Source organism: Canis lupus, chromosome 7 (genome assembly GCF_003254725.2).
Source record: "Canis lupus dingo isolate Sandy chromosome 7, ASM325472v2, whole genome shotgun sequence".
Taxonomy (NCBI): domain Eukaryota; kingdom Metazoa; phylum Chordata; class Mammalia; order Carnivora; family Canidae; genus Canis; species Canis lupus.
In genome coordinates this window covers 64,971,470-64,993,706 of record NC_064249.1, presented here as the reverse complement: position 1 = coordinate 64,993,706, position 22,237 = coordinate 64,971,470, and the positions used below count along the sequence as shown (strand labels likewise).

Here is a 22,237-nt window from a genome sequence, read left to right as displayed (position 1 = left end):
TATGTATACAATAGAATATTACTCAGCCATTAGAAATGACAAATACCCACCATTTGCTTCAACGTGGATGGAACTGGAGGGTATTATGCTGAGTGAAGTAAGTCAATCGGAGAAGGACAAACATTATATGTTCTCATTCATTTGGGGAATATAAATAATAGTGAAAGGGAATATAAGGGAAGGGAGAAGAAATGTGTGGGGAAATATCAGAAAGGGAGACAGAACATAAAGACTCCTAACTCTGGGAAACAAACTAGGGGTGGTGGAAGGGGAGGAGGGCGGGGGGTGGGAGTGAATGGGTGATGGGCACTGGGGGGGTGCACTTGATAGCATGAGCACTGGGTGTTTTTCTGTATGTTGGTAAATTGAACACCAATAAAAAATAAATTTATTTTAAAAAAAAAGAAGCTGAGTGAAACAATATTGGTTTATAATGGATTAAAAACTAAGCCATGCTTGATAAATGTAGAGCTGGCGTTGTTGTTGTTGTTTTTCTAATGTTCTAATGCTGTTTCTCTAATGTTGTTTTTCCAACTTTTCCTAAAATCATTCAGGGCTAAAAATAATAGAAATCACTTATATCCTGGGGAAAAAAAAGGAATGCAGATGCGTGGGCAGCCCCAGTGGCTCAGCAGTTTAGCGCCACCTTCAGCCCAGGGCCTGATCCTGGAGACCCGGGATCAAGTCCCACGTCAGGCTCCCTGCATGGAGCCTGCTTCTCCCTCTGCCTGTGTCTCTGCTTTTCTCTCTCTCTCTCTCTCATTCTCTCTCTCTCTCTCTCTCTGTATCTCTCATGAATAAATAAATAAAAATCTTTAAAAAAAAAAAAAAGGAATGCAGATTGGTACAGCTACTATGGAAAACAGTGTAGAGGTTCCAAAAAATTAAAAATAGAATTACCATATGATCCGATAATTCTACTACTGTGTATGAGAATACTAATTCAGGGGGTGCCTGAGTGGCTCGGTGGTTGAGCATCTGCCTTTGGCTCAGGGCATATCTCGAGTCTGGGGATTGAGTCCCACATCGGGCTCCCTGCACAGAGCCTGCTTCTCCCTCTGCCTGTGTCTCTGCCTCTCTCTCTCTCTCTCTCTCTCTCTCTGTGCCTCTCATGAATAAATAAATAAAATATTTTAAAAAAATTTTAAAAAGAGAATACTAATTCAGAAAGATATATATACCCCATATTTCATTGTAGCATTATTTACCGTAGCCAGGATATGAAAGCAACCCAAGTGTCCATAGATAAATCAATGAATAAACAAAAATGCGGTTATGTATATACAGTGTGATATTACTGAGTCATAGAAAAGAAAAATATCTTGCCATTTACAACAACATGGATGGACCTAGAGGGTATAATGCTAAGTGAAATAGAGAAAGACAGATACTGTATGATTTCCCTTACATGTGGAATTTAAGAAACAAACAGAAGAGACAAAACTAAAGCAGACTCTTAAATACATAGAACAAACTGATGGTTGCCAGAGGGGAGGTGGGGGAGTGGGAATCAGTGAACTAGATAAAGGGGATTAAGAGTACGCTTTCTTGATGAGCACTGAGAAGTGTATAGAACTATTGAATCACATTGTACATCTGAAACTAATATAACACTGGATGTTAATTATACTTGAGTAAGAAAGAATTTTCTACATGAAGAACAATACCCATTAGCAATCATTCTGCATTCCTCTTCCCTCTTTCCCAATCCCAGGCAACTAGCCTACCCTCTATCTCTATAGATTTGCCTATTGTGTTTTCATATGAACGGAATCATATATGATTTTTTGTGACTTTTCATTTTTTCACTACTATGAATGTTCATAGCAGAACATTGAGTGCAATCTTATGTAGATGTATATTTTCATCTTTTTTGAGTTATATATAGGAGTAAAATTGTTAGACCATATGCTAACTGTATTTAACCTTTTGAGGAACTGTTTTCCAGAGCATCTATGTCATTTTACATTCCCATCAGCAACACTTAAAGTTCCCATTTTTCTACATTTTCACCAATACTTGTTATTATCTTTTTTATTCTAGCCATACTTTGGGTATGAAGTGTTATCTCATTGTGGTTTTGATTTGCCTTTTCCTGACAGCTAATGCTGTTGAATGTCTTTCCATATGCTTATTGGCCATTTGTATATCTTCTTTGAGGATTGTCTGTTTAGATTCTTTGCTTATTTTCAGTTGGGGTATTTGTCTTATTATTGAGTTGTGAGAGTTCTTTTTATGTCCTGGATGCAGCCCCTTTAGCAAATAGAGGATTTGCAAATCTTTTTTCCCATTCTTTGGATCTCATAAGGTTTTAAAGTGATAAGAATGTTTAAAATCCATTTTTTCCATTTTAATTGTATTTTTTTCTCCTTATTGAAGATGGATCCTTTGAAAATATCCAGTGGAGCATAGATCCAGGAGCAGACCTCTCTCAATATAAAATGGATACTACTGTAGTAGATACAAAGGTAAGTTAGAAAGTAAAACCAAGGCCCATGTGGTTATTCTAGTAAGTTGTTAGTCATCCTTCTCCCCTAACTAACTCTGTGACGTTAAGATAATCACATATCTGCATTTATTTATTCCAAATAAAACCTGCATTTCTTTATTCAGAAAACTAAGAAATGAAAATGCTTATTCTTCTAACTTTATGATGTTTTTGAAAGGGTAATAATACTTTCTGACTTTAAAGGCCTTTGTTGAGACACCCAAGGGGCTCAGTAGGTTAAGCATCCGACTCTTGATTTCAGCTCAGGTCATGATCTCAGGGTTGTGAGATTGAGCTCTACATTAGGCTCCATGCTGGGCTTTGAACCTACTTAAGATTCTCTCCCTCTCCCTTTGCCCCTCTTCTCTCTCTGTCTCTGTCTCTGTCTCCCTTTCTCTCTCTCTCTCTCCCCCCCCTAAAAAAAATGAAAAAGAAAGGCCTTTGCTGAAAAATATTATAGTATTAAATAACGAAAAATGCTAATTACATATTTTAATAATTTTATACACACACATATATATTTTAAAGATTTTATTTATTTATTAGAGAGAGTGCGCGCACGCAAACTAGGAGGAGCAGAGGGACAAGCAGATTTCCCTGCTAAACAGGGAACCCGATACAGGGCTCAATCCCAGGACCCTGGAATCATGACCTGAGCAGTAGGCAGACACTTAATCAACTGAGCCAGCCACAGGCCCCTTAATAATTTTATATTTTATCAAAATAATTCATCATATGCCTTGATTAACTTTTAAAATAACATACCATAAAGAAAAAAATTATTTTCCCAGTTGGCTATTTTTTAAATACTGTATATTTCTCTAAAAATTAAAATTCCCAGGCTCCTGGGTGCTCAGTTAAATGTCCAACTCTAGATTTCAGCTCTGGTGATAATTTCAGGGTCATGAGTTAGGCCTCACATTGGCCTCATGCTGGGCATGGAGCCAGCTTAAGATTCTCTCTCTCCTCCGTCTGCCCCTCCCCTGCTCTTAAAAAAAAAAAAAAAAAGATAAAATTCCTAGTGGAAATAACTCTTTTGGCTTGTTTTTAGGTTTTATATAGTTTGAAAAGTACTCTTTCACTTGGGAGCATATTAATGAAGTATTTAACTTGGTACAGTATGAAATTGTTGTTCTTTGTGTACACTGACATTCATTACTGTGAAGCCAACTGGAGAAGAAAGGGAGGAGAAGCCCAGGGAGGTCAGTGGTATGCATCTCTCCCTTCCTTGGCAGCAGTCCTTCTTTTTGTGGGCTTGAGAGAGGATACTTGTGTATTGAAGCTAAAATGTTTTACAGGCAATAAAACCTAAATCTATATATATTCCTAAAGAATAAAAATAAATATAACTTAATGCTATTGAAGTGTACACTTAAAATATGGTAAAAAAAAAAAAAAAAAGGTCAATTTCATGCTGTGTATATTTTACCAGAATTTTTAAAAAGTAAATATAAGGCCATATGGGATAATTGTTAAAATTTTTGAATTTTTAAATATTTAGGATGGCAGTCAGTCAAGATTAGCAGGAGGAGAGACAGTGGACATGGACTGCACATTGGTTAGTGAAACTGTGCTTTTAAAAATGAAGAAGCAAGAGCAGAAGGGAGAGAAAAGTCCAAGTAAGATTTGATTTTTTTTTAATTTAATAAAAATGTAGAGGGAAGTTTATAGTCATACCATTGCACTGATGACCAGAAGTGACCTCTTCACCATAAACCAGGGGTTTTTTCTTGTTCTGATGAATAGATTTCTCTTAGTAAAGCTCAGTTTCAGTATTACAAGGGGAAAATATCTTTAGCCAAAATCTTTTTTTTCCAGAAAGAACTCGAATTGTCCAGGGCTCAGCAAACCACAACCAGCTGCCAGTTTTATAAACAAAGTTTTATTGGAACACAGGCTCACTTGTTTATGTATTGCCTGTGGCTGCATGCATGGTACCACAGCAGAGCTGAGTAGTAGTTGCAGACCTTCTTGGGCCCCCAGACCAAAAATATTTCCTGTCTGACCTTTTTAAGAAAATGTTTGCTGTGATCCCTAGTATTATCCCTAGATAATTTTTTGTAAAAGGGAATATTGAGAGTCCTATTTTAGAAAGCAGAATTTCCAAAGCAATTTGATAAGGTATGAAAAGGGGAGACTCTACTGATAAGTATTAGTGTAAGTTAACAGTAAACTAAGAGTAATCGTGTATATGCTGAGTTACTCTGCCATATTCTGCTTCTACAGAAAAAGATATTTAGCCTTTTGTGGTGACAAACTATTAATTATTCATCTAAAGCCTTGATTTTGTGGTGCCTTGGTGGCTCAGTTGGTTAACCATCTGCTTTCAGCTCAGATCATGATCCCAGGCTCCTGGGATCGAGCCCTGCATCAGGCTCCCTGCTCAGCAGGGAGTCTACTTCTACTTCTGCCCTTCCCCCCTGCTCGTGCTCGCTCTCTGTCTCTCTCATGCTCACTCATTCTCTCTCTCAAATAAATAAAATAAAGCCTTGAATTTCTAAAAGACTCAGGAACAGTAGAAGGATTTTGGTTGGCACCATCTTAGCAATATCCCAGGAATAGTGTCACTTACACCCTTATGTATTGAGGGGTTAGGATCTGCCACAGAGGATGCAGTACCAAAAGCAAGGACATTTTCCAGGGATCATCTGCTAGTAGCTGAGGACAATCAGACTATATGTACATATCCTATCTTGTTCTGAATATTCTGTAATCTGCCTGCCCAGGGCTGAAGCCAGTCTTGTCCTCACTCCTTTTAAGATTTTATTTATTCATTCGTGAGAGAGACAGGGAGAGAGACATAGGCATAGGGAGAAGCAGGCTCCCTGGGGAGCACAATGCAGGACTCGATCCTGGGACCCCAGGATCACGCCCTGAACCAAAGGCAGATGCTCAACCATGAGCCACCTAGGTGTCCCTTATTCTCACTTCTTTTGAAATACTTTATCTTGAGGCACCTGGATGGCTGTTAAGCGTTTGTCTCTTGGTTTCACCTCAGGTCATGGTCTCACAGTTGTTGTATTGAGCCCTATGTCAGGCTCCCCGCTCAGAAGGGATCTGCTGCCCCAATCTCTCTGTCTCCTTTGGCCCCTACCCCTGCTCATGCACATACTCTCTCTCTTTCTCAAATAAGTAAATCTTTTTTTTTTTTTATTTTATTTATTTATTTATTTATGATAGTCACACACAGAGAGAGAGGCAGACACAGGCAGAGGGAGAAGCAGGCCCCATGCACCGGGAGCCTGACATGGGACTCGATCCCGGGTCTCCAGGATCGCGCCCTGGGCCAAAGGCAGGCGCTAAACCGCTGCGCCACCCAGGGATCCCAAATAAGTAAATCTTTAAAAAAAAAAAAGAAGAAGAAGAAACACTCTCTCTTGTTGCCCTAACTGCAGTATGTAAGAAAAAATTGTAGTAGTCTTTGAACTATAAGATCAAGTAGCTGGCTGTCTACATGGAAAGGACAATACCTATTAAAAGAATCTTTAACAGTTATTTATTGTCCTTTTATAGTGAATGACACCTAAGTAACTTTCTTCTTAAGAAGATACTTTGGTTTTGGGACGCCTGGGTGGCTCAGTGGTTGAGCATCTGCCTTCAGCTCAGGGCATGATCCCAGAGTCCCGGGATCGAGTCCTGCATCGGGCTCCTTGTGGGAAGCCTGCTTCTCCCTCTGCCTATGTCTCTGCCTCTCTCTCTGTGTCTCTCATGAATAAATAAATAAAATCTTTAAAAAAAAAAGAGAGAGATATTTTGGTTTTAAGAGTATTTTGTTCTGGTATCAACTCCTGATAATGTTTTCCTTATTTCTGTTTAAAAAAGAAAGAGAGGGATTGGGGGTTGGGGGAAGTGATTCTTTCATAGAGAGGAATTTCAGCAGGCTTCTGCTCCATCATCTTTGTTAGCCAGTTGGATCTATTTCTGTTTTTTAGTTAACTGCTGTTTTTCAAAATGTGATTATATAGTAGGAAATGTAGTTAGTACTCTGAAGATGAATTTAGCACTTAAAATTTCAAATGAGGAATTGAATTCATTATTTCTATCAGTATTCAATTACCAATAATGATGGTAAGAAATGATGGTTAATAATGATGTAAGAAATTACATTTTTTGCAAGTACATTAGAAAAATAAGCAGATGAGCAAGATTCTATAGATTTTAATGTCAGCTGTTTATACACATTTTATTTAAACTTAGTATTTTTCACCATTCATTATGATGCATTTTCTATTCCTTACAGTTTTTGGTAAGACTCATTTTAGCATAGTATGAATTACTATTTTTTTTTTTTGAATTACTATTTTTTTTATGAAGATTTTATTTATTAAATCATGAAAGACAGAGAGAGAGAGAATGAGGCACAGGCAGAGGGAGAAGCAGGCTCCATGCAGGGAGCCCGATGTGGGACTCGATCCTGGGTCTCCAGAATCATGCCCTGGGCCGAAGGTGGCGCTAAACCACTGAGCCACCAGGGCTGCCCTGCATAGTATGAATTATACATGAGCTAATAGGGAGAAAAAGATTTTTATGTATGTAATGACAGCAACAAAAAAGTAGCATTCTCTGCACATGAGTAAGGGACATTTAAAGCGCTAAGTCTTTATAAATACAGTAACTATCTAGACTTGGTTTATTGTTGCCCCATGTACATCTGAGGCAAGTGTCTTTTGTGGCAGTTACTACAAGTTTCACATTGGTCTACATAGAAAGCAAAAAGCTTGCTTCTTGCCCTAAGCCAATGCTCTTTTACACAGATGGAGAAAGAAAAATGAATGATAGCTTGGAAGATATGTTTGATCGGACAACACATGAAGAATATGAATCCTGTTTGGCAGATAGCTTCCCCCAGGTGGCAGATGAAGAAGAGGGATTGTCAACTACCACAAAGAAACCAAACAGTAAGGCTATTTTCTTCCTAATTATGGCTCCTCAGTTACACTCAGTTTAGTAAATCAAGTCAAGGAGCTAGTTAGTTAACAAAGGCTTGATGAGGTATATATTAACAATTAAATTTCATATTTCTTACATAAATTTCTTTATAGATAGTGAGATAATTTCAGACCAGTAAAAGAGTTACAAAAGATAGCTCAGAAGGAAAAAATAATTAGAGAATTCTCTGTACCTTTCATTCAGTTTCCCCTTATATTAAATACTACCATAAAAATATTCATCAAAACTAAGAAATTGAGGTGCCTGGGTGGCTTGGTTGGTTAAGTGGCTACCTTCGGTTCAGGTCATGATCCCAGGGTCCTGGGATTAAGCCCCAGGTACAGCTCCCTACTCAGTGGGGAGTCTGCTGCTCCCTCTGCCCCTCCCTCCGCTCATGCTCTCTTGTACGCTCTCACCCTCTCAGTTTTGCGCTCTCACTCTCTCAAATAAATAAAATGTTTAAAAACTAAAAAATTTTTTAAAAGAACTAAAAAATTAATCTTGATTGAATACTACAAATTTCTTTGTACCTTACTCATAAAGTTCATAAAAGTTTTGAGATTTTTTTTGTCAAGTAATAAATTAATCATTGTAATACAGTGGAAGGAGAAAGTTTTATAGAAAATTCAGACTAATTTTGTTTGAATGCTTTACCTTCCTTCCCAAACAACATAATGTAACTATATGTATCAATCTTTTTAAAACTCTTTATGTTAGAAGCAGTAGTTTATAGTGCAAGGTAGCAATCAAAAGAATAAGTGAAACTCCAAGTAGATAATCTGAATTGAAAGTTAAAGTTAAATGTCTCATTTTCTTTTTGTGAATAAAAGGGAATTTGTAGTCCAGTGCAAAGGTTATAAATGAGCACACCTTCTGCTTTAGTACATTCTCTCTTGATTATGTTTTCCTTGTGCTTCCATCAGGTTTTTAAAAATACAGCCCTTATTAGCTCAAAGCGAGAAAGACCTTAACCAAAGGTACAAAACAGCAGGGTTTTGCTTGTTCAGTCCATGGCAAAAAGTTGATCAGGCCAACTTTTGTAATAAAAATTTACAACTGTTCAGCTCACTTTTTTCCCCCAAGAAGAGCCTTTTGCTAATTGTTTTCACTTTAGAGGGGGAGAGGGAGGGGCACTTGGGTGGCTCCAGTGGTTGATCATATGCCTTTGGCTCAGGGCGTGATCCTGGAGACCCGGGATCGAGTCCCACATCGGGCTCCCACATGGAGCCTGCTTCTCCCTCTGCCTGTGTCTCTGCCTCTCTTTCTGTGTCTTTCATGAGTAAATAAAATCTTTAAGGGGGGGGGTTCTTTTACTAGACATAATTGTTAATTTCTTTTTTTTTTTTTTTTATCTTACACTGACCATCCCAAAGTTTCTTCTCACTTAATCATTTGTGTCAGTGCTGTACTGTTCTTTTGATCTCTGGGAACTTCTGCTTCTTAGAGTATCCCAGGACTCTGTTTTCTTTCTCATATATTTTTCTCATGCTTTTCTTAACTACCTCTGTATCTCTAGTTTGACTTCTCTGATGAATCCCAGTCCTGCAATTCTTAGAGAAAATGTAATATAAATGCAAATGCTACTTTTGTGTCTCTTCAACAACTTAAACTTAACATATCCAAGCCAGGTTCCATTTATTTCTTACCAAATGACCTTTCAGACTTTTTCATTTCTCAGTCACATGGTTTAGGATTTTACTGTCCATTTATTTCATTTTCTTGACCCTCATATCACAAAATTCTACCTCATCTTTTTTAGAAAGAACAAGTTTCAGGGAGGGTACCAAAAGCTTAGTTCCAGACATGTTAATACTTTACTAGATATTCAAGTGGAAGTATCAGTAGGTAATTGATAGGGTGTTGAGTTTGGACAAGACCTCCAGGATAAAGAAATGATTTAGGGGGCAGGAGGTCAACAGCAAGTAGATGATGGTACTTAAGGCCACGAAACTGAGTGAGATCAGAGAAGCATTTCAAGTTCTGATCTCTAGGGTATGACAACTTTAAAAGGTTGGAGAGGGATCCCTGGGTGGCGCAGCGGTTTGGCGCCTGCCTTTGGCTCAGGGCGCGATCCTGGAGACCCGGGATCGAATCCCACGTCGGGCTCCCGGTGCGTGGAGCCTGCTTCTCCCTCTGCCTGTGTCTCTGACTCTCTCTCTCTCTCTCTCTGTGTGACTATCATAAATAAATAAAAAAAATAAAAATAAAAAAAATAAAAGGTTGGAGAAAGAAAGAAGAGCCAGCAAAGGAAGTTGGAAGGAGCTACAGCTAGTGAAATAGGAAGGAAACAGGAGTATGTGCTGTAGTGGAAGTCATGTGAAGACGTTTCTTTTTTTTTTTTTTTTTTTTTTTTTTAAGACGTTTCTATATATTCATTATTCCTAGCCTTTTCCTCTCTCTTCTGAACCCCAGGCTTGAATCCAGCTACCTCTTGGACATCTTATGAGCACCTTGAACTTAATAAATTCAAATTAGAAATCTTTATTTTCCTACCGAAATTTGATTTATCCCTGCCTTTCCTGGTCTCCTTAAACCTCAGTTACTATCCTCCTGATTACTAAAGATAGAAATGTGGGAGTCATATTTGACTTCTCCTTTCAACTCCTCATCATGCCCAGTCTGATACCCTGGCACTACTATCTCCAAAATATGTCTCCTATCATTTCACTTCTCTCCATCTCTGTAGCCACTGCTCTAGTCTCAACCACTCTCCTTTCCACCTCTTCAACTACAGGCCTCCTGACTAGTCTTTTTATGACAGTTGTTTCTCCTTTTCAATCCATTCTCTGCACAAAATTAAAAATCATTTATTTCACATGTAAGTTGGATTGTATTATCTTCTTACTTAAAAACCTTCAATGAAAAGATATTTGAAGGGCCAGTAAACACATGTAAATATGCTCAACGTAAAAAATCAATCAATCAATAAATAAAAATAAATAAAATATATTCCCAACGTTATTGGACATGAGGGACTGAGATACCACTTCACATCCACTGAAATGGTTAAAAAGACTGGTAATATCTGACATGAGAAAAAAAAAATATCTGACATGAGCAAGAGTGAAGAGCAACTGGAACTCTCATTCTTTGCTGGTGGGAATATAAAAGTGTGCTATGGAAAAGAGTTCAGCAAGGCTTTTTTTAACAGCTTTATTGAGGTTTGTCAGTTTCTTATAAAGTTATATACATACCCACCATAGTACCTAGCAATTCCATTCCTAGGTATATAAACAAGAAAAATGAAAACAGAGGCACATGGGTGGCTTAGTCGGTTAAGCATCTGCCTTCAGCTCAGGTCATGATCCCAGAGTCCTGGGATCAAGCTCCACATCAGGCTCCCTGCTCAGTGGGGTGCTTGCTTTTCTTTCCTTCTCTTTCCCCACCCCATACTGTTCATGCTCTCTCTCTTAAATAAATAAATAAAATATATTTTTTTAAAACCAAAACACATTCATAAAGCATTGTGCTCAAGAATGTTCATAGTGCTATTTGTAGTAGCTCAAAACTAGAAATAAACCAAATATCCATCAACAGGTAACGAAATACAAATTGTGGTAAACTCCTCTACTTGTCAATAAAAAGGAGGGTATTAGACTCAGCAATAATCTAAAATCTATTGAGCTAGAAAAATCCAAAAGATGGAAAAGAATACATACTATGGAATTCCATTGATACAAAGTTTTAAAACCAGCATAACTAAGCTGTGGTGGCAGAAATCATCCCTCCAGAGGGGAAGGGAAGAGACAGCAGAGAACATGTGTTTGAGAAGCAGAACAGGAGGAAACTTCCAGGGATGAGGGAAGTTGAAGTTCCCTGTCTTGATTTGGATAGTAGTTACACTGGAGTAAACATTTGCCAAAATTAATCCTAATATATTTAAAATCAGGGTGTTTCCTTTATAAATATTACCTCAGTAAAGTGGATTTTCAGAAGTCTTCAGTGGCTTTCTTTTGCATTCAAAACAAAATTCAAACTCTTTTTGGCCTTCAGAGCCCATCATGATATGGTACTTGCCTACCCCTTCAGTCTCATCTTTCCTAACACCTTTCTTCACTCAATCTCAACCACACTGGCCTTTTCTTAGTTCTTATAATATACCAAACTTTATCCCATCTCAAGAACTTTACCTGGAACCTTCTCCATTCTCCACTCTTGCTTTTTGTGGCTGAATTAGTTACCACCTTTCATGTCCTTCCTCAGATAAGCTTTAGCTATCTACTTGCTTAATGCCTTTTTCCCTCACTGTGGCATAAACTCCAGGAGGACAGGAGACCTGGTTTCTTCTGTTGGACATTACATGGCCAGAACTTAGCAAGATGCTTGATAAATTTTGATTATTTGAATACACAATAGCAGTTGGCTATTTGGGTCTAGACAATTTGGGATTCATTTCCCTGAGCTTCTGTTCTAATTTTGTCACCAATTTTCTGATAAAACTTTTTAACCGCTATTTCCTAGTTAATCTACCTCAAAGACACATTATAAAAATCAGTAGGACTGGACCACCTACTTGGAGCTTGTGACTCTTGATCTCAGGGTTGTGAGTTTGAACCCTATGTTGGGCATAGAGCTTACTTTAAAAATCAACAAGACTAAAAATGAAACTTATTAAAAGCTGTCTTGTTTGATGCCAAATGATAACGGGCATCAGACTAACTCTTTTTAAAGTCTAAAATACTTGATATTTATATGTAATCTACACATATGTACATATACGTCATATATATAGTTTTTAAATCTAAAATAGTTTTCTAAGGACACCTGGGTGGCTCAGTGGTTGGGCATCTGCCTTTGGCTCAGGGCATGATCCCAGAACTCAAGTATTAAGTCCCGCATTGGGCTCGCTACTCAGCGGGGGGCCTGCTTCCTCCTCTGCCTATGTCTCTGCCTCTCTCTCTGTGTGTGTCTCTCATGAATAAATAAAATCTTTTTTTAATTTTTTTTAATTAAAATAGTTTTCTAGGTAAGATTTTTGTCTCGAGTAATTCTGAGGTAAACAAGATAATCAGCTCATTAAGCAGAAGAAAAAAAAATTACAGAAAATTTAAATGAATTGCCCAGTAGCCTACAGTATGAAATCCAATAAGAATGGAAGTTTTGATGTAAGTCATTCCTGTTGCAAAAAAACTTTTTCTTAGTTCTGCATTCAGTGTGTGGTATGTGTGTTTTGTTTACAGTTCATGATGATAATAAACAAGATAAAGTCAAGCAGAAAGCATCTGTGGAGCTATATTTTAAGGATGATGAAAGGTAAGTTGGCCTTGATTAATACTAGTGATGTGATTGGAAGTAAAACAGCTATCGTTCTCAGAGTACCACTGAACTGTTAAATTGCTACTTTGGTTAAAAACAGGTGCAGATCACTGATTTAATTTTATGGTCATAAAAAAAGATGGAGTCAGGCATAAAAATTAATATTACAAATAAGGCAATTGATATCACCACTACTCTAACAGTGGCAATAGTTATTTTCTTTTTTATAACAAATGTTATTCTAGTTCTGTTTTATTGTAGACTTTATTTAAATTTCAGGAATTTGTTAAATTATATACTGTAACTGTTACATAGTAATAAGACTTTAGGTGGCAAGCCTTAGGTTGTGCTTAAGAATTATTGCATGGGGGTTGTTTTTTTTTTTTGTTTTTGTTTTTGTTTTATTAAAGATTTTATTTATGTAATCATGAGAGACCCAGAGAAAGAGGCAAAGACACAGACAGAAAGAAGCAGGCTTCATGCAGGGAGCCTGAAGTGGGACTTGATCTTGAAGTCTCCAGGATCACACCCTGGGCCAAAGGCAGGCGCTAAACCATTGAGGCACTCAGGCGTCCCACATGAGGGTTTTTAAACCTTAAAAGAAAAACTGAACATCTTGATTTTTTTTTTTTTTTACATCTTGATTTTGAACCATGATGCTGCTTTGTGCCCTTTGTTCAAAGGTGGCAAATTCTGTTTGCTTTTTTTTATTTAAAGATTTTGTTTATTTGAGAGAGAGCATGAGCAGAGGGAGGGGCAGAGTGAGAGGGCAAAGCAGACCCCCACTGAGCAGGGAGCCCAATGCAGGCCTCCATCCCAGGGCCCCAAGATCATGACCTGAGCTAAAGTCAGATGTTTAACAGAATAAACTACCCAAGTGCCCCCAAAGATGGCAAATTTTGTAACTTTTAATCATGTACTATTCATTCTAGAAGTGAACTTAGGCATAGTAATTCAATTTAAAAATTTTTTATGTTTTTTTTTTTCTTCATTATGATGTTGGCAAATTGAGTTATTCAATATACAAAATTTATACTTCTTTCTGTTGAGAATTTTAGAGATCTGACAGGCTGAGACAAACTTTTGTTGATACCCTTAAGACTCTGATAGACAAGAACTATTGTTTATTGCTAGTGCTTAATTCTTTTCCTTTATTTACCAGTTCTTCAAAGAAATAGTACTCTAGCAATCCCAGATGTGAGTAGGGAGTTTTTATTTATGGTGTTATTATGAACTCATGGATTTAAATGTTTCGTGTGTTTTATTCTGAGCACTAGGGTTATTCATTGCTACTATTAGTCATTGTTTCTAGATCTTTTGGGTGGACAGAGTTAGGAATAAGGTTTTTGTTTCATTTTGATTTTTAAGATAACTATACTTTTTCATATTGATAGCTGCAACTTCAGGATCTTTATGTAATAACCTCTTCTGTCTCACATCTGTACCTACTTTCCCCTTCTGAGAATCCCACCTCTCAATGCTACCAACAACATTTCTCTTTAACTTTATTCTTTAGTATATTGAGCAATCTCAGAATAACATAAATTATCACCAATAATTATGATTTATGAAAATGGTTTAATGTGTTTTTGTGGGGGATTTTGTTCTTAAGATCTATTAGAACAACCATGTTATCTGCAAATTTTCATACAATAAAAATTATAAAAATGAAAAAAGTTATGACTATTATAAATGTACAGTCACTGTGTTTTAAAGCCATTTGGAATAATTATTTTTTGTGTAGGTATGTCACTGATTCAGTCTTTGGTTTGCTTTATTTTGCTTTTGAATTTTGTAGAAATTTTTTCTTTTTATCTTTAATTCTTTTTTAAAAAATTATGTAAAATAGGGATGCCTGTGTGGCTTAGTGGTTGGGCATCTGTCTTTGGCTCAGGGCCTGATCCCAGAGTCCCGGGATCGAGTCCCGCGTTGGGCTCCCTGAATGGAGCCTGCTTCTCTCTCTGCCTGTGTCTCTGCCTCTCTCTGTGTCTCTCATGAATAAATAAATATTTTTTTTTAATTATGTAAAATACGTACATGGTTTCAGAGGCTTCAAAACAAGGTGTTTTCAGATACTCTAGTTTCTGTCATTGTCCCCATTACCCTATCAGCTCCCACCCCTAAAGGTAACCATTCGTTAAAAATGAGGATTTTCAGTCTTTTTTAAAAAATAAAAGCAGATATCTATACAGAAATATATTTTTGTTTTCTCTCCCCTTAAACAAGTGGTAGGGTGTTATATATACTTTTCTCCATTTTGCTTTCAATTTTTTCATTTAAGTATATATGCTAGAAATCACTCATAATTTTGTATGATGGTATTCCACATTTCTCTTTTTAGTTGCATAGTATTTTATTGTTTGTACCATAGTTTCTTCCTTAGTAATGGGTATTTGGGATGTTTATAGTTTTGCTAACACAAAACACTGCAGTGAATAACGTACATTCTCTTTTTGTATTGTTGTGTATCATTGGGGTAGATTCCTTGAAGTAGGATTGCAGAGTAAGAACTGTCATTTCAAATTTTTCATATTGAAGGTTCACTAACTTTTTAAAAACATGTGTAGTTTTATTTATTCTGAAACCATTAGATAGCTGGAGACCTAAGAGTTGAGTATAAGGCATAAGGATGGTAAAAGTCTTAAGATTAGCATTATTCCCCATAGACAATACTAGCAAAACCTGGGAAGATGGGTTGTTTTGTAGAACAAGAAGCTTAGTAATCTTTTAGGTGATGCTTAAGGTCTGCTACAGATGCCAGAGTGCTAATAGATTCCCGACAGCATTTTAACAACAAAAGCAGAATAAACAACAAAGGAGAGGATATGGCCAAAATGTATTCTGCAAAAGCTTTTAAAAGTCCATAAACTATTTGAAAGAAAGCAATTTTTATCTGTCCTTTTAAGTTACAGATTGTTCTAAAGTTGAGAGTTCCTGGGTTTTAGCCCCACCCCAGAACCTATAACCTTATATACTTTGATCTAGAGCAATTAAAGCTTCCTTTTGAGAGAAAGTACTTGTCAACTAGAGGGGCATGTGATCAGAATGCCTCAGAGGAGTAGATATGTTACCAATAAATCGTTTCAGAAATCAGATTTTGTGAGTCAGGCTGTTGAAGCTCCTGGGGGAGATTTCTATTATAAACAAATATATATATACCATCATTTAATTCTTCATTTACCTATTTTGTAAGTTTGGACTTTCTATATTTGGCTTTAAAATTTATAGCAGGATACAGTATATTAAAAAGTTCCATACTTTCTGCTTGCTCTTTCTACCCAAAACACTCTATACCTCATTAATACATACCTCATGGCTTTGACCCTCTTCAGTTCCCAGTAGTTCTCAGTAGGATCTGATCCATTTAAGGACAAGCGCAAATAATTATTCCTAACATTTTGAAGTATCTAGGGTTGGTGGAGGCAGCAAAAGGAATTTTTAGAGAAAATGACAAATAACATACAAACAGGTGAATCTTTTCTTTTTTTTTTAATTTATGCGTGAGAGAGCTAGAGACGTAAGCAGAGGGAGAAGAAGCAAGCTCCCTGCAGGAAGCCCGATGTGAAACTCAATCCCAGGACCCCGGGATCACGACCTGAGCCAAAGGCAGGCACTCAACCCCTGAGCCACCCAGGCATCCCATTGAATCTCTTTTTTTGAGGGAGGGGAGTAGATTAGCCCAGAAATACAGGTTCTTAAAGAAAACTGAATTAACAGGCAGTTATTCTCTTTCTTGGTTATGTTATGGAATACCAATTCCGGACTTTAATAGTACAGCATTTCTTTTTAAATTAGGTTATTTTCAGGGCTCCTGGGTGGCTCACTCAGTCAGTTAAGCATCTGACTCTTGGTTTCAGCTCAGGTCATGATCTCAGGGTTGTGAGATCAAGCCCCACGTCAGGTTCCATGCTCAGCACAGAGGCTGCCTGGGATTATCTCTGTCCTTCTCGACTCCTCCCAACTGCCCACATGTTCTCTCTCTAAATAAATAAATAAAATCTTTAAATAATAATAATAAATTAGGTTGTTTTATATATTATTTTCTGCCATCCAGAGCCAAAACTATGAAATAATAGGGTTTTTTTTTTTTCAGTTAGAGAACAATATACATAAAAATACCTGACAAATAGTAGGTATCTAATAAGTATTTAGAGAAGAATGCATGAAAAAATTTTTTGTTTTTTTTAAGATTTTATTTATTCATAGAGACACAGAGAGAGAAGCAGGCTCCATGCAGAGAGCAGGCTCCATGCAGAGAGAGAAGCAGACTCCATGCAGAGAGCCTTACGTGGGACTCGATCCAGGGTCTCCAGGATCACGCCCTGGGCTGCAGGCGGTGCTAAACCACTGCGCCACTGGGGCTGCCCAAAATGTTTTTCTAACATAATAAACATTTCAAGTAAAATGAATTAATGTTTTGGGATTATTTCTCCTCTAGGCTCTCACCTTCATTAATTAAAACTCTAAACCAGGGATCTTTGTAGTAACAGTGGATTAATTTTTAAATTTAATTCCTTTTTCTTCCAGAGAGACTAGGTTACAAAATTTTCCTCATATTGAGGTAGTTCGGAAAAAAGAAGAGAGAAGGAAATTGCTTGGACACACATGCAAGGAATGTGAAGTTGTAAGTACTAATGTAAATACTGTCCAGTGGATTTTTTAAAATATGGCTTTATAGATCATAAATGCATGACTTAAAAATCATAGAGGCTATATTTGTATCTAGAAACCTAGTTTGAGCCAGGAATAGCAGGATGCATAATTAAAGAGCACACTGGCTGTGACTTGAGAGATCTAAATACATGGAAATGAAAGCCCTCAGTCTCAGACTTTCACTAAGTGAATTTGGAGCCTAAGCCCTCATTCATTTTACCAGCTTAAGACATTTGTGCCGTTTTTCTTTTCCCTGTTTATTTGTATTTGTTTTAATTTGGGATCCCTGGGTGGCGCAGCGGTTTGGCGCCTGCCTTTGGCCCAGGGCGCGGTCCTGGAGACCTGGGATCGAATCCCACGTCGGGCTCCCGGTGCATGGAGCCTGCTTCTCCCTCTGCCTGTGTCTCTGCCTCTCTCTCTCTCTCACTGTGTGCCTATCATAAATAAATAAAAGTTTAAAAAAAAAAATGTTTTAATTTCTTTCCCCTGGTGTTACATTATAGCAAAGACCCTTCCTTATTCATATGCTGTTGGGGAAAATTCTGATATTTTAGTAGGAATCTTTAACATTTATTATACCAGTAATCTCAGGAAATGAGATGTATCCATAATTTTTTTTTCTAAATAACTGATATAACTATAAGCTCTTAACTTTTTCCCCAAATACTCCTTCCTAAACAAAATGTGATGAACAGGTTCTGTGTCATCCTTGAACACAATTATATTTTCCTTTTATATATTGGCTATCTTGGACTAATGACATAGAATTAGTACTAATTATCCTATCACTAAATATCTCATGCAGGTTCTGTGTTTTTCTGAAACATGTTTTTTTAATTACTTCCCTTGCTATCTGTTACCTATTAGATGCCTGCCTCTAATGATTTAGTCCCCCTTTAAAATTTTCTTTTGGGACGCCTGGGTGGTTCAGCAGTTGAGCATCTGCCTTCGGCTCAGGGTGTGATCCTGGAGCCCTGGGATCAAGTTCCACATCGGGCTCCCTGCTCAGCAGGGAGTCAGCTTCTCCCTCTGTCCACCCGTCACCTCCCACTCATGCTTGCTCTTGCTCGATCTCAAATAAATAAAATCTTGAAAGAAAGAAAGGAAGGAAAGGAAAGGAAAGGGGAAAGGAAAAGGGGAAAGGGAAAAGAAAAAGAAGAAAGAAAATTTGATAAGTTAGTTATATATGGATAGCTTATAGTACAGGTATAGTGCAAACTGTTAATTTGCTTTCTTTTTCTCAGGAATCATTTCTTATGCTGTCTGCTATTCAGTCTCTAAAAACCATTGTCTCTTATATTTTATTCCAATATTTTTGTTGTTTAAGATAGATAAATCTGTTCCCTGTTACTCTCTCATGACCAGGAGTGAAAGTGCCAGTCCTGTGTATTTAAATATTATCTATATGCTGACAGTTGCTAAAATGTATCCCAGTGTCTGTTCCAACCTGTGGAATATGCAATATACATATGGAAGTGTAATAATCATCTCAAATTTCACTATATCCAAAAGCAGAGTTTCTACCACTGATCCCCTACTCAACTGAATCTCTTATAAGTCCATTCTTCTAGCTGTTTAAACCAAAGCTCTTATAACTATCCTCTATTCTTTTCGTATCTCAGTAACAGATCTATTAGCAAATCCCATCAGTTCTACCTTCAAAGTGTATCTCATTTCCACCCACTTAACTTTCACCACCACTAATCCCCTGGACCAAGGCACCATTTCATCACTCTGGACTACTAAAATAGCTGCTATGTGCTTTCCTTCTGTTTTATTTAATCAACTGTTTTTTGAAAGCAGTGTAAGATCCACAACAAAATTGAGCAGAAAGTACAGAGAATTCCCATATACCTCTGTCCTCGTTTTTCTTTTCTTTTTTATACTTCCTGCAGGGAGCCTGCTTTTCCCTCTGCCTATGTCTCTGCCTCTCTCTCTGTATCTCTCATGAATAAATAAATAAAATCTTTTTTAAAAATAAAAATAAATTTTAGCCTTCTTTTTATGAAGTTCAAGTTCTTTATTTGCAGTTGTAAGAAACAATACATCGTTGATCCTAATTGAAAAAATAGCTTGAAGGGAGAAGTCATGAAACCTGCAACTGCAGAGCTAAACTTTTATTTGTAAAAACTTAGATAAGAAAATTACTTAAATAAGAAAATTACTTCAGAACACACATGTTATATCCAAATAACAACTGAGAAAAGTGCTGTTCAAAGTGCAATTTTGTTATTCATCTGACAGTTGAGATTGTGCCATTATATAAATCAACTACATCACTCAGCACACTATTAAGCTGGCAGTTTTTGTTTTTGTATTGTAAGACTTTATCAATGAGAAAAGCAGCATATTGCTTTTACCTTATACAAGCTCCAGGCTCCTTTTCTCATTTGTGGAGCAAAGATTTCACAGACCAGCACTAGTTACTGTTAGTATTAATTACTAATATTATCTTCAGTGAATGTTGTTTCCTTAACATGCTGAATACTTTGTTGTTGTTGTTGTTTTAAGATTTTATTTATTTATTCATGAGAGACACAGAGAAAGGCAGAGACATAGGCAGAGGGAGAAGCAGGCTCCCTCTGGGGAGCCTGATGGTGGGACTCGATCCCAGGACCCCGGGATCACTCTTTGAGCCGAAGGCAGATGCTCAACCACTGAGCCACCCAGCCGTCCCTTTAACATGCTGAATACTTTGACAGCTTTTTTATTAGCTTCCAGTTTGTAATCAATAAGCCTAACAGTACATTTATTATTTCTAAGTGAAAAAACTTACCAGTTTCTATTATTAGTATTATGCAGATATTCCAGCAGAAGAAAGAGAAAAGAAATTGGCTTCCTGCTCAAGACATCGATTCCGCTACATTCCACCCAACACACCAGAGAATTTCTGGGAAGTTGGTTTTCCTTCCACGCAGACATGTATGGAAAGAGGTGAGAGTACAGATTATAACATTTTGGCTTTTTTATAATGTGTATATGCAAGTCTAAACATTAGACTTTTCCCTATAGTTCCTTTTACCTTCTGCTCAGAGGCTAGTTCTGGGACATAAAAATAAATTCCTAAAGATAAAAGGCTTACCTTTAACACTGTGAGTAATGTCATTGAAACCAGAGATTGTGTATAATCACTTAAATACGATTGTGTATTCATTATCCTCATTTATCACTCAAATTTCAGAAAGTTAATTTCTCATTTATCCTTTCTTTTCATCAAAATGACTTTTAATAAAATGACATTACAAAAGTTGCCAGCAAAGTTATATCGTTAAAAAGAGAGTATCTTTTTAAAGCAACTACTCTGAATTTTAGATTTTAAAACCTCACTTAATCCAGAATGCTGGGTATTTATAAACCATATCTGAGTTAAAAGGACCATTGTTTGGAAGACTGCTGCAACTAGCGCCTTCCAATTGGCGCTAACATTTAATATGACTTGAGAATGTATATAGCTCTGAAGCTCCAGATATTGAGTAGTAAGATAGTTTTTCCAAAAGATGCAAAGTCTCTTGTAGCCATTACCATATTTTCACTTTCCCCGCTAATAAGCCAAATTACCTTCCCTTTGTCTTGATGACCCTGCCTGGTCATCAAATAGAATTAAACAATCTAGATAGACCCTGTGTTTATACACCTACTATGACCTTAAGGGGTTATGACAAAGTGCAAACTACATGATTCAGGATACCTTAGGAGAATCGGATGATTGAAGAGTATAGGGGCACGTCATCTAAAGAAGTAACTGCCACAGAAAGTCTTGTTGATAAGCACCTGGAATTATTGTAATAGTATTGTAATAGTGAAGAGTTCTCGTTTAGCAGTTTTTCCCCATTTGCAACTAATAGGCAAACTAGGAAAGTACTTAAGAGCTCTGGTTCTGAATTTTTGACAGCCATTTAGCAAAGTGTCAGCCTCTTCCACTTCGTGGCTTTGTGAACTTGAACAAGTTCTTTAACTTCCTTGGGTCTCCATTACCTCATCTGTGAAGGAGGTATAGTGGAGGCTACTTAAAGGAGTGTGAGCATTAGCCGAGATAATGTATACAACACATTTGATAAGTAGTGAAATGATTCGTTCATTAACATTGCATGGCTAATAATCAGGAGCATGTAAACTAGAAGGCATTAAATAAGTCATATGTTTACTGGGTACATGCTGAGAGAAATACATGTTGCAAATACAGTGTCCTAAATTTGTCATTTGTTTTTAAGGTTACATTAAGGAAGATCTTGATCCTTGTCCTCGTCCCAAAAGACGGCAGCCTTACAATGCAATGTTTTCTCCAAAAGGCAAGGAGCAGAAGACATAGATGTTGAAGCAAAAACAGGATGGAAGACAGTTCATTTCTTTTTAGTTATTTATAGTTACAGTTGGTATTAAACATTGATTTTGTTTGATCTTCTATAAACTGACTTATAAATCATTTTTCTATTGAACGTGTTTTTAAATGGCATTTACCCACCACACAACTATTTAAAATGTGGATGTGCTTATGTTGTATTGTCTTGCTTTGCACCTTTAAAACAGTAAGGTGCTTTCATTTGCACTCTAACTTAAGAGTTGTTTATTTACTTTATTTGGTAATACCTTATTACAATTTTGAAAATATGATAGTTGTAGTCTGTGATTTGTTGCCTTTCATATCTTTTTACTCAGTCTTCCCTTGGTGTTTACATTCAGCAGTGGCTTTGTGAATCGCTACAAATTTTCATTCTCTTAATCAGTTGCCTTTTTTTTTTTTTTTTAAGATTTTTATTTATTTATTCATGAGAGACACAGGTAGAGGGAGTAGACGCAGGCTCCATGCAAGGAGCAGGATGTGGGACTCAATCCTGGGAATCCAGGATCACACTCTGAGCCAAAGGCAGACACTTAACCGCTGAGCCACCCAGGCGTCCCAATCAGATGCTC

At 37.0% G+C, this 22,237-nt stretch overlaps 1 protein-coding gene across 6 annotated transcripts in view; it reads left to right on the top strand.

Annotated features, from left to right (window-relative positions):
• Positions 1-21,937, top strand: part of RBBP8 (RB binding protein 8, endonuclease) — a 100,962-nt gene extending 79,025 nt beyond the window's left edge. For all 6 annotated transcript variants that reach the window (XM_025429328.3, XM_035718783.2, XM_025429329.3 and 3 more), the window contains 7 exons: positions 2,380-2,468; positions 3,990-4,107; positions 7,243-7,386; positions 12,598-12,670; positions 17,201-17,297; positions 20,119-20,260; positions 21,538-21,937. In XM_025429328.3, the coding sequence (XP_025285113.1) occupies positions 2,380-2,468; positions 3,990-4,107; positions 7,243-7,386; positions 12,598-12,670; positions 17,201-17,297; positions 20,119-20,260; positions 21,538-21,635 (761 nt within the window). In that variant the 3' untranslated portion in view covers positions 21,636-21,937. The remainder of the gene's footprint in view (positions 1-2,379; positions 2,469-3,989; positions 4,108-7,242; positions 7,387-12,597; positions 12,671-17,200; positions 17,298-20,118; positions 20,261-21,537) is intronic.
• The last annotated feature ends 300 nt before the right edge of the window (positions 21,938-22,237 follow it).